This window comes from Pecten maximus, chromosome 10 (genome assembly GCF_902652985.1).
Source record: "Pecten maximus chromosome 10, xPecMax1.1, whole genome shotgun sequence".
In the NCBI taxonomy this organism is placed as follows: domain Eukaryota; kingdom Metazoa; phylum Mollusca; class Bivalvia; order Pectinida; family Pectinidae; genus Pecten; species Pecten maximus.
The window spans coordinates 17,601,676-17,615,106 of NC_047024.1; the positions used below are offsets into that span (position 1 = coordinate 17,601,676).

A 13,431-nucleotide genomic window follows, 5' to 3' on the forward strand; every position below is an offset into this window, starting at 1 on the left:
AGTATAACAAGTATTCAGTTTGTCTGGGACTAGAGAGATGTAAGTGTCCCCCCGACAGTATAACAAGTATTCAGTTTGTCTGGGACTAGAGAGATGTAAGTGTCCCCCGACAGTATAACAAGTATTCAGTTTGTCTGGGACTAGAGAGATGTAAGTGTCCCCGACAGTATAACAAGTATTCAGTTTGTCTGGGACTAGAGAGATGTAAGTGTCCCCGACAGTATAACAAGTATTCAGTTTGTCTGGGACTAGAGAGATGTAAGTGTCCCCCCGACAGTATAACAAGTATTCAGTTTGTCTGGGACTAGAGAGATGTAAGTGTCCCCCGACAGTATAACAAGTATTCAGTTTGTATTCAGTTTGACTGAATAAAATTTTGACTGCAATAACATCATTATTAAACATGATTTGTTTAGTTTCGGAGAAATGAAGATGTCTCTGCCAGTCGGTTTGAGGACAACGAAGAACTGAGGTATTCACTGCGATCCATCGACAGATTTGCTCCCTGGGTTAGACACATATATATCATCACCAATGGTCAGATTCCTTACTGGCTCAACATGGAACATCCACGGGTCACCGTGGTTACACACGAGGTAAGGGATGGATGTATTCCTTTAATTCTTGTTCTGAGAGTTTTCTCTAGAAATAATTCTGTAGAAACATGCAGAAACTGTCTGTCCATTTGTCCATCCATGCAGAATCTGTCCGTCCATTTGTCCATCCATGCAGAATCTGTCTGTCCATTTGTCCATCCATGTATAATCTGTCTGTCCATTTGTTCTTCCTTGTAGAATCTGTCTGTCCATTTGTCCATCCATGCAGAATCTGTCCGTCCATTTGTCCATCCATGCAGAATCTGTCCGTCCATTTGTGCATCCATGCAGAATCTGTCCGTCCATTTGTTCTTCCTTGTAGAATCTGTCAGTTCATTTGTCCATGTCATTGAGGTTAATTTAACTATGAAAACAGTGACAGACAATCTGACTCAGTATTGACAAATACTGATATGTTGTTAAACAGGACAATACTGATATGGATTACGGTAAACCTCCGATTAATTCGAATACGCGGATAGTTCGAACACACATTTTTTCTAGAAAAACAATATTTTTTTAGCTAGTAATAGTTCGAACTCTGGCTGTTTATAACTGACACCATTTCGGATAGTTCGAACTTGTCAAATGAAGAACGTAAAGTAAGATTTTTTCCCCGGTAAACTCCATTAAAAGCTCGCGATGACTCGGCCCCGATGACCGGTCCAGAAAAAATGCCAAGTCAGCAAGCACATTTAGCGTTAGGTTATTAGATTGTATGCGTGATCATTAGAATGCGTCTGTGATTTAATATATGCCACATATTTTAGCGTTAATTCAGTTTTTTTACATTCCAAAATACACCACGCACGAGACAGCTGATTGCAAATTTAGGCCCCGACAATGTATAAATAACATGCTATATTTGTATTCACACTGTATGGAAACTAAGAAATCGTCCGTGTATTTTCATATATAAAAAGTGTTAACTCAGCATTATGATTATTTAATTGTGACTGGACATCTCTTAAGTATTGCCAATCAAGGTATTACCTGAAAACCTGAAAACCTGCGACCTTGCGCTAGGTAAGCAGGCCACGCGAGGTGTCGCTTGCGGTTAAGTTGAAAGGATTGGCTGCCCGATCATGCTGAGTGACGTGAAAAGCATTCATATCCAGTCAAAACAATCCACAGGTGTCCCAAGTAGTGATGGATAAGTTTGCAGGTATTAACTATGTTTGGTAGATAATACGACTGGGCATATTTAAAAGCAGCCTTTTCGATGTTCTGACCTAATTTTACCAACATATATCGCCAATTTTACAGTAGTGCTTTCGTAAACGCAACAGGTTATGTAGACTGCTTTTGATGTATTAAAGAGACCATTTATTACAATAATATAGCGATAGTTTCTGATTCAGATAAAAATATAACCATGCAAAGATTATACTGTACAAATGTTTAACTTTTGTGTCACAAATGAAACGTGTACTGTACTGTTTTGGGGCCTATTGTAGCTACACATTAACTGAGCGGCTTTGCGCAATAACCATCATTATTATCGCGAAATGAAGAACGTTTAACGATCAATTAACATTGAATTAAATAAAATACTATCATTTTACTAACTTATAAATGTGCCATTGTTCAGACCTCCGGTGTTACGTATCAGATTTACGATGGATGTGTTTGTGTCTAATGATTTTACTCTGCCTAGATTTTTGCCGATATTGACTCAAATAGTGCGAACTCACGCTTATTTTCTGAAGCATAATTTCGAATAATTCAAACTGGTTCGTCAATATTTATTTAATTTTGTTCGAACTAACCGGAGGTTTACCGTATGTTGTTATACAGGACAATACCGATATGAATTATGTTGTGTTATACAGGACAATACCGATATGAATTATGTTGTGTTATACAGGACAATACTGATATGAATTATGTTGTGTTATATAGGACAACACTGATATGAATTATGTTGTTATACGGGACAATACTGATATGAATTATGTTGTGTTATACCGGATAATACTGATATGAATTATGTTGTTATACAGGACAATACTGATATGAATTCTGTTGTGTTATACAGGACAATACCGATATGAATTATGTTGTGTTATACCGGATAATACTGATATGAATTATGTTGTTATACGGGACAATACTGATATGAATTATGTTGTGTTATAGAGGACAATATTGATATGAATTATGTTGTTATACAGGACAATATTGATATGAATTATGTTGTGTTATACAGGACAATACTGATATGAATTATGTTGTGTTATACAGGACAATACCGATATGAATTATGTTGTTATACAGGACAATACTGATATGAATTATGTTGTGTTATACAGGACAATACTGATATGAATTATGTTGTTATACAGGACAATACTGATATGAATTATGTTGTTATACAGGACAATACTGATATGAATTATGTTGTGTTATACAGGACAATACTGATATGAATTATGTTGTGTTATACAGGACAATACTGATATGAATTATGTTGTGTTATAGAGGACAATACTGATATGAATTATGTTGTGTTATACAGGACAATACTGATATGAATTATGTTGTTATACAGGACAATACTGAGATGAATTATGTTGTTATACAGGACAATATTGATATGAATTATGTTGTGTTATACAGGACGATACTGATATGAATTATGTTGTTATACAGGACAATACTGATATGAAATATGTTGTTATACAGGACAATGTTGATATGAATTATGTTGTGTTATACAGGACAATACTGATATGAATTATGTTGTGTTATACAGGACAATACTGATATGAATTATGTTGTTATACGGGACAATACTGATATGAATTATGTTGTGTTATACAGGACAATATTGATATGAATTATGTTGTTATACGGGACAATACTGATATGAATTATGTTGTATTATACAGGACAATACTGATATGAATTATGTTGTGTTATACAGGACAATACTAATATGAATTATGTTGTTATACAGGACAATACTGATATGAATTATGTTGTGTTATACAGGACAATACTGATATGAATTATGTTGTGTTATACAGGACAATATTGATATGAATTATGTTGTTATACGGGACAATACTGATATGAATTATGTTGTATTATACAGGACAATACTGATATGAATTATGTTGTGTTATACAAGACAATACTAATATGAATTATGTTGTTATACAGGACAATACTGATATGAATTATGTTGAATTATGTTGTTATACAGGACAATACTGATATGAATTATGTTGTGTTATACAGGACAATACTGATATGAATTATGTTGTTATACAGGACAATACTGATATGAATTATGTTGTTATACCAGACAATACTGATATGAATTATGTTGTGTTATACAGGACAATACTAATATGAATTATGTTGTTATACAGGACAATACTGATATGAATTATGTTGAATTATGTTGTTATACAGGACAATACTGATATGAATTATGTTGTGTTATACAGGACAATACTGATATGAATTATGTTGTTATACAGGACAATACTGATATGAATTATGTTGTGTTATACAGGACAATATTGATATGAATTATGTTGTTATACAGGACAATACTGATATGAATTATGTTGTTATACCAGACAATACTGATATGAATTATGTTGTGTTATACAGGACAATACTAATATGAATTATGTTGTTATACAGGACAATACTGATATGAATTATGTTGAATTATGTTGTTATACAGGACAATACTGATATGAATTATGTTGTGTTATACAGGACAATACTGATATGAATTATGTTGTTATACAGGACAATGTTGATATGAATTATGTTGTGTTATACAGGACAATATTGATATGAAATATGTTGTTATACAGGACAATGTTGATATGAATTATGTTGTGTTATACAGGACAATACTGATATGAATTATGTTGTGTTATACAGGACAATACTGATATGAATTATGTTGTTATACGGGACAATACTGATATGAATTATGTTGTGTTATACAGGACAATATTGATATGAATTATGTTGTTATACGGGACAATACTGATATGAATTATGTTGTATTATACAGGACAATACTGATATGAATTATGTTGTGTTATACAGGACAATACTAATATGAATTATGTTGTTATACAGGACAATACTGATATGAATTATGTTGTGTTATACAGGACAATACTGATATGAATTATGTTGTGTTATACAGGACAATATTGATATGAATTATGTTGTTATACGGGACAATACTGATATGAATTATGTTGTATTATACAGGACAATACTGATATGAATTATGTTGTGTTATACAGGACAATACTAATATGAATTATGTTGTTATACAGGACAATACTGATATGAATTATGTTGAATTATGTTGTTATACAGGACAATACTGATATGAATTATGTTGTGTTATACAGGACAATACTGATATGAATTATGTTGTTATACAGGACAATACTGATATGAATTATGTTGTTATACCAGACAATACTGATATGAATTATGTTGTTATACAGGAACTGTTCCCTAACAAGACTGACCTGCCTACCTTTAGTTCACCAGCTATCGAGGCTCATGTCCATCGTATCCCCGGACTGTCCAAACGCTTCATCTATCTCAACGATGATGTCATGTTCGGTAAAGATGTGTGGCCTGACGACTTCTATACCTTCAGTGGAGGTCAAAAGGTCAGTAGGAAACTGTGTGATATCAATCAGTACAAATCTCTGTCATCTGTCACATTTTGTTCATATTCTGTTGCCAAATTTTGTCTTTAATCCTTTGATGACCTTTTGTTCGGGGTTAATATTTCTATTTCATTCACATTTCATTCACAATTCACATTTCATTTACATTTCATTCACATTTCATTCACAATTCACATTTTATTCACATTTCATTCACATTTCTTTCACAATTCACATTTCATTCCTGTTGCACTTTCATAAAGATTAAATCTTATACATCTCAACCTTGTTGACAATATGATGAATTATTTGTAACTTGATAATCAACTAATCTTCCAACTGATGAAATAATCAGTAACTTTATAAATTCACAAGCAAGACAATACTTGAGTTGTTCATGTTTAATTTTCATGAAAACACAATTTATAGAACAATAATTACGTATACCTTCTAAATATAAAAAATGGCAATGTTGAATCTAATACTCAAACAGTCTTCACTATAATAGAACCATTTGAACTGCTCTGCAGGTGTATTTGACTTGGCCTGTACCAAACTGCCAAGATGGCTGCCCGACAACCTGGATCAAAGATGGCTACTGTGACAAAGCCTGTAATAACTCGGACTGTGAATGGGACGGTGGAGACTGCACAGGTAGCTACGTAAATACGGAAACAAATTATAAGGGTTTTTTTAGCCGAACATTGAAAGATCAAATTTAAATTACTGAAGAATGAGAGCATTTCATAGATTGTCACATGTTGTTTTTAGGATTCTTTTTTTATAGCCAAACATTTTGATACTGAACAGAAAAACAAAATGGCTGACAGGTGGCCGTCTTGGATATTGACAGTTTATAATTGTTATATTTCTCTGCATTCTAGGTTTTCTTTTGTCTTGTTTTTGTGCATGTTTTGCTACTGATCGGAAAAAGAAAAAAATCAGTAATATTTTTTAATACCACAATAGAATGATAAATATTAAGGATAAAAGCGAGAAAAATACAGAAGAGTTCAAATGAAACAAATAAACAGTATTCATTTGGGATATCTTTATTGAATACACTAAAGTTAATTTTAAAATTAGTACAAAATTAATCATGCAATGATTGTTTGTTTAGGTGACCATGTAAACCAGGCAGCTCACTGGCAAGGAGGGGCGTGGCAGGGAGATACTGGGGCAGGTATGTAGACCATGGGGTGGGGCGGTGGCAGGGTGATACCGGGGTACCTGTAGACCATGGAGGGGCGTGACAGGGTGATACAGGGGCGGGTATGTAGACCATGGGGTGGGGCGGTGGCAGGGTGATACCGGGGTACCTGTAGACCATGGCCTCAATAGAGTGTCTTTGTTACCAACAGGGAGGGGCGTGGCAGGGTGATACTGGGGCAGGTATGTAGACCATGGAGGGGCGTGACAGGGTGATACAGGGGCGGGTATGTAGACCAGGGAGGGGCATGGCAGGGTGATACTGGGGCAGGTATGTAGACCATGGAGGGGCGTGACAGGGTGATACAGGGACGGGTATGTAGACCAGGGAGGGGAGTGACAGGGTGATACTGGGGCAGGTATGTAGACCATGGCCTCAGTAGAGTGTCTTTAGTACCAACAGGGAGGGGCATGGCAGGGTGATACCGGGGCAGGTATGTAGACCATGGCTTCAGTAGAGTAGAAAGGACCAACAGGGAGGGACGTGGCAGGGTGAGACTGGGGCGGGTATGTAGACCATGGAGGGGCCTGGCAGGGTGAGACTGGGGCGGGTATGTAGACCATGGAGGGGCGTGGCAGGGTGAGACTGGGGCGGGTATGTAGACCATGGAGGGGCGTGACAGGGTGATACTGGGGCGGGTATGTAGACCATGAGCGGGGGGGGGGGGGGGGGGGGGGGGGGGGGGTCGTGGCAGGGTGATACTGGGGCAGGTATGTAGACCATGGCCTCAATAGAGTGTCTTTAGTACCAACAGGGAGGGGCATGGCAGGGTGATACCGGGGCAGGTATGTAGACCATGGCTTCAGTAGAGTAGAAAGGACCAACAGGGAGGGACGTGGCAGGGTGAGACTGGGGCGGGTATGTAGACCATGGAGGGGCCTGGCAGGGTGAGACTGGGGCAGGTATGTAGACCATGGAGGGGCGTGACAGGGTGATACTGGGGCGGGTATGTAGACCATGGCCTCAGTAGAGTGTCTTTAGTACCAACAGCGAGGGGCGTGGCAGGGTGATACGGGGCGGGTATGTAGACCATGGCCTCAGTAGAGTGTCTTTAGTACCAACAGCGAGGGGCGTGGCAGGGTGATACGGGGCGGGTATGTAGACCATGGCTTCAGTAGAGTAGAAAAGACCAACAGGGAGGGGCGTGGCATGGTGATACTGGGGCGGGTATGTAGACCATGTGGGGGGGGGGGGGGGGGCGTGGCAGGGGCAGGGTGATACTGGGGCGGGTATGTAGACCATGTGGGGGGGGGGGGGGGGCATGGCAGGGTGATACTGGGGCAGGTATGTAGACCATGGCCTCAGTAGAGTGTCTTTAGTACCAACAGTGAGGGGCGTGGCAGGGTGATACGGGGCTGGTATGTAGACCATGGCCTCAGTAGAGTGTCTTTTGTACTTGGGGGATACATAATGGGCATGGTGATGTGATGGTGATATAAAATCAGCAAAATCAAATGAGATCATGGATATTTTCATATGAAAAGTTTTTATGACATAATAGAAAATTTTACTTTTATTTCTTGATAGACTACTGTTTCCAAGGCTGTCCAAACTCCTGGCTGGCTGATCGCTACTGTGATACAGTAAGTAGGATAATACAGGATATTTTAAGTCGTGGAGTACAAGTTGAATACCTATAACCTCTGTTATGTTATGAACTTTCCTTGTTTAACTGTATATGTAACTAAAGCTATCATACTTCACCCAGGATTCAATGCATATCGGAGAGACAAGGACCTTTAGTAATCACTCTGTCTGTCCATCTGTCTGTCCATTTGTCTGTCCACAAATATTATTCTTGTCTGATAGCAAATGACAAATTTACATGAAAGTTGGTCGAGATTAGACGACCATTATCAGATGATGGCTATTAGAATTGTCCTGTGTGTGTGGGCCATCGTCCATTAGTCTTCTGTAAACAATCGTACACATTTTTATTGCTATTTCTTGAAAAGTATTGGAAGGATTTTTCCCAAACTTAATATGTAGTTTCCCCCTGATCCCTAGTTGTGGATATTTGATTTTGAGCATGGTTCAGAAAACAAAATGGTTGCCAGGTAGCCATCTTTGAGATTATGACAGTTGAAGTTTTTTATCGCTTTTCCTTGAGAAGTACTGAAAGGATTTTTCTCAAACTTTATATGTAGGTTTCCCTTGGTCCCTGGTTTTGCCCATTTGATTTTCAGTTTGATTTAAAAAACAAAACGGTTGCCAGGCAGACATCTTTCATTTTGACAGTCAAAGATTGTTATCACTATTTTCTGGAGAAGTGATGGAAGGATATTTTTCAAACTTCATGTGTAGGTTCCCCTTGGTCCCTTGAGGAGAACTTGAGGATTTTTCTGAAACTTGATGAGTAGGTTCCCCGTTACTCCCTAGTTGTGCCCATTTAAATTTGAGCCTGATCTGGGAATCAAAATGGCAGAAAGAAGGTCATCTTGGATATTTACAGTTGAAATTTTAGCAGTACTTCTTAGAAAGTTCTTAGATTTCATAATGTAGTTTTCCTTTGTTATCCAATGATCAAGAGAAATTGAAGAAAGAAGGGAAAAGTAGAGAAAATATTGGTCTTTTACAGGACAAATAAAGATCATTCAATGGTGGGTGCCAAGATCCCTCCGGGATTTCTTGCTACATTTTTTCCCCCAGCAAAAATTAGGTTGGTTAGAAACAAGAGTTACATCATAGTACTGGTTCATGTACAGTGTGTATTTTCCTGGTACAGTGATATTGGCAGATACCGACACATTAAGATGGATGGTTGTGATAATTCATCATGAATTGTATTTCAGACGTGCAATAAGCTTGAGTGTGGATTTGACACTGGGGATTGTGGCATAGATAACTTCCATCAGCTGTATCGAGTCAACCTCCTCCCATCCTTAACTCACTACACAATTCCTAAAGGTCAGAGTTCATACCACATCAGGTTAAAGGTCAAAGGAATGGCTCACTGAGATTACAAACATTAACTTCAAAATTGAATTTTCAAGATCGTCAATATTTCAAGAAAAATATTTTTTTATAAAACAAATAGAAAAAAAAGATAAAAGATATTAAGTATATACTCTTGGTAAGTATTTTACTAATGAGTGTTCATTAAAGGCTTGTCCTTATAGATCAAACAATGAATCTTGGATTGCTGATTTCTTATATTTACATTCACATTGAATAAAATGTTTGCAAATTTGATTTCCAATTACTGTTACATATTTAAGCGGTTATCTTATATTAGAGCTTTTCGCGCTGGAAGCATTACACTAAATTGTAATTGTGTTAATTTCCCTTTCTATGTACCGTTTCTATGTACCGTTTCTATGTAAAATCATTTTGGCACGCCAATTCATTAATGGGCTTATCTGTTAAAATTTGGAAATGCACTAAAATTTGAGTGTGCCAAATAAAGTACGTCTACAATATAATGGTTGTTGTTAATCATTAACCCTTTCAACCCTTAGAAACTTTAGTGGACTCTGCCATTCATTCATCATTTAAAGTCCAATATGGTCAGTAGGGGTGTAAGGATTAATGAGGGCAGATTATTGCTACATCAGACAGATATATCACATTATATTGTTTAATATTGATTTTCAGGTGAAACAGTCATCTACTTCAACCTAACTTCCTTGGTTGGTTTGAAGGGATCAATTTTTCACGCGAGTTACAACCAGTCCAATGTCGTGAGAACTGCAGCTGTGGGCAACAAGTTTAGGGTCATGACCCTTCTGTTACACCCAAAGCATAATAAAACTGTGGTGACCTTCACCTTGAAAGGTCACAAGGGTAACAGCAATGCTACAGTAGAGGTAACTATTTTATTATACCAATAAACCTAGCGTACTCTGACATTTGAATAAATTAGTAATCAGCATAGTATCCAGATAATGATAAAGATCTACTTCGAAATTTCATTAGAAGCAGGTGACCGATACAGGCTCATTGTTTTCTTAGATAGTATGCAGTACAAGTAGTATAGTAACTCAATAAAGTACACTGGATTTATGTAAATCATAGGGTGTACAGCTAAAACCAGTATTGAAATAAATAATTAGATTACTCTTAAGGCATGGCCATGAACTCCATTAACCACGGTGTGTATACCAGAGAGGTGGTGCCAAATAGGAGAAATATAGCAGATTACTGTAAATCACTTATATTTCGTGTGGGATTTATTTTCGCGTTAATTCGCGAGGAGAGTAAAACGCGAATTTGAATGCCTCGTGAATATTTATATAAGAATGAGAAGAATAAGTGGCGTCTATTTTAAATCTACCGTAATCTTAAGTTGGTGAACAGACATCGCCGTTAAAGTAATGATAAAAGGATAAATTATATACTTATATCAGATTGTAGTTTCATATCACAAAACACTACATATGAACGGGCGTGAAAGCTTTATTTACATTGAAAACAACTCACTTCACTCTCCACATGGAAATATCGCCGACGTCATTCGCAAATTAAAGTCATCTTGAAATCATAATTCGCAAAATTATGTGAGCCTCGAATGAGGTGAGTTCATGAAATTAAGTACTCGCGAATATAAGTGATTTACAGTATTTAAAGTGATGCTTCTTCTTTAAGATTGACATGATTTGGACAGATTTAATTTGAACAATTGTTAGGCGAGGTAGCTCAGAAAGTAGGGAAATATTTGTAATATATAATCTCAATAAGAGTATTTTGCCATGATTACTAAAATGTCCAGGGGAGCGATACAGGTCCTCTTGGCCTCTTGTTTGAATTGTTTTGATTTACAGACTTGTTGACACTTTCAGCTTGTTTTTAATGTGACTGTTGACACCCATCCTGTGAAAGAGAAAAAGATCAGTGTCAATGAAACTCTTGAGATAGTAAAAGGAAATAAGACACATGGAAACATCACAGAGACCAAGACTGAGGTGAAGGAAGTCAAGCTCCAGGATATTCCAAAAGACTTGTGGTAGGTACTCCTTGAAAGTTTCTGTTAATTGACAGATTCAACTTTTCCCTTTAAACAACTTCTTCTTAAAATCCGATAGGCTGAGACCTGATAATAGGCCTCTAGCATGCTGGGATGAAGGTCTAACCAAGTTTGTTCCTACTTTTCAGATTATTGGGGTCAATTTGTTCAAATCTTTAAATGGTGGCATTTCGATAGCCAAGATGACAAGATACTTGATATTGGGTCAATACAATGCTGGAATGAAGGGCTACAATATTTATTTAAACAAGTCACCTCGCTTACTCTGATACTTGAATAAAGTGGTCATCAGATTAACATCAGCAAAAATTACCTAGATCAACTTTGAAACTGGCGAGTTATACAGCCTGGTTGAATCCTGTTGTCTATAAGTGATATGTTTGGCTGTTGAGATATCGGGCTGAACTTCAATGATATTTACATGTACAAGAAATTTCTGAAGCGTTATTGTAATATGTTTTGATATGTTATATAGCATCACCAAACGTTGAATGTTCCTGTATGTAACACCATGACAGCTTCAGAAATGAATATTTGTACTTTGATTTTAATGGGTCTTGTAAGTAAAAAGTAAAATTAATGATAATTTTTATGGCATTTTCATGTCTTCAAAAGAAGCCAACAGTTTCCAATATATTTGCCCAGAAAAGAATAAAAGAGTGTTAATTTTCTTTCTTTTATACCAAATTGTGTTGTAGGCATCCCAAGGTAAAGGAGTCAGAAAAGGAATTGCCAGAACTGCCATCTCACATGAATTTATCTGCCATAGAACTTCCCCAGGCTTTGGCACTAGAACTGAACAAATCCAGACAACAGTTGATGGATGGTATTTACATTACATGTTGTTATGACCAGGGTCCTTAGGAAGGGAGAAAAGTAGGATGTATATCAATTCACTCTTTATAATCTTTACATTTTTTATAATTGGGTATTTTTGGAAGTTTCACAAATAGAAACACACTGAAAATGAAAGCCATCTTCAATGAAAATGGAACCAAAGAAAATGAAAAATATCTCGGTGAGGTATAAAATTTATCCTGCAATAAACCACAGTGACTTATAAAAAAACTAAAAACCAACATAAAACTTACTTTTAAAGACAATTGCCATGTACATTAGACTATTCCACATGTCTGCTGAAACCTGAATTTCAGAAACTTGCTGCTGTCTTATAGAGGTATATTTGTGTAAAACTAACTATGGTCATAGGCGACGAAGTGATGAAGAACAGAATAAAAACTTGGTTAAAATTTAGAAAAGTAGAAATGCAATTTCTATGTAAAAATATTATCATAAATATTATCTTGATATTGTCTTTAAGGTGAACTGACAGAAAAAGGATTTATAATCCAACAGCAGATCGTCTGGCAAAAATTCCAAATTCTACAAAAACAAAATCAGGAAAATGGCATCCAGCAACCTATTGTTCAAAAACAAAACAACGGACAACAACCTATTGTCCAAAAACCCAACAACAATGGACACCAACCTATTGTCCAAAAACCCAACAACAATGGACAGAGAAAATTACTCGGCCTTACCAGATCTTCTGTTGTTATGGATCAGAATGGCTACCTGATGGAACTGGAGGATGAACAGGCTGAAAATGAACATTTAAGAAATATTATTATCAACAATAGGCCAGCTGCTTCAGACAGTCATCTTCCATGGGAAAAAGACGGCATCTTTGACAAGATTCAAATGGTTTGTGGTCTATTTATTTACAAAAACAACTTCAGCATAAAACAGTAAATAACTAATATACTGTGTTTAACCTGTGAATTATAGATATGGGTTGGTTCCCCATTTAACTGTATGAAGGTTTACTCCTAGTTTAACTATGAAATACACTTAGATAATTTGGTATCATTCACTGTAGAATAGTTACTTCATAGGAGAGGTTAGATACAAGTCTACCATTTATAACTGTACAAATACATACTCATATTTTAACTTGGGTTACCATCGAATAACAGTTGAAAACAATTGTATGTGAAG

General features: G+C 36.6%; 1 protein-coding gene across 1 annotated transcript in view; it reads left to right on the top strand.

Moving 5' to 3' along the window:
• Positions 1-416: 416 nt before the first annotated feature.
• Positions 417-13,431, top strand: part of LOC117335468 (N-acetylglucosamine-1-phosphotransferase subunits alpha/beta-like) — a gene marked incomplete at its 5' end in the record, with an annotated part of 28,480 nt that continues 15,465 nt past the window's right edge. The window contains 10 exon segments of the mRNA XM_033895480.1: positions 417-596; positions 5,090-5,260; positions 5,791-5,914; positions 6,381-6,443; positions 7,998-8,053; positions 9,263-9,377; positions 10,065-10,276; positions 11,249-11,412; positions 12,132-12,259; positions 12,755-13,137. Of these exon segments, the coding sequence (XP_033751371.1) occupies positions 417-596; positions 5,090-5,260; positions 5,791-5,914; positions 6,381-6,443; positions 7,998-8,053; positions 9,263-9,377; positions 10,065-10,276; positions 11,249-11,412; positions 12,132-12,259; positions 12,755-13,137 (1,596 nt within the window).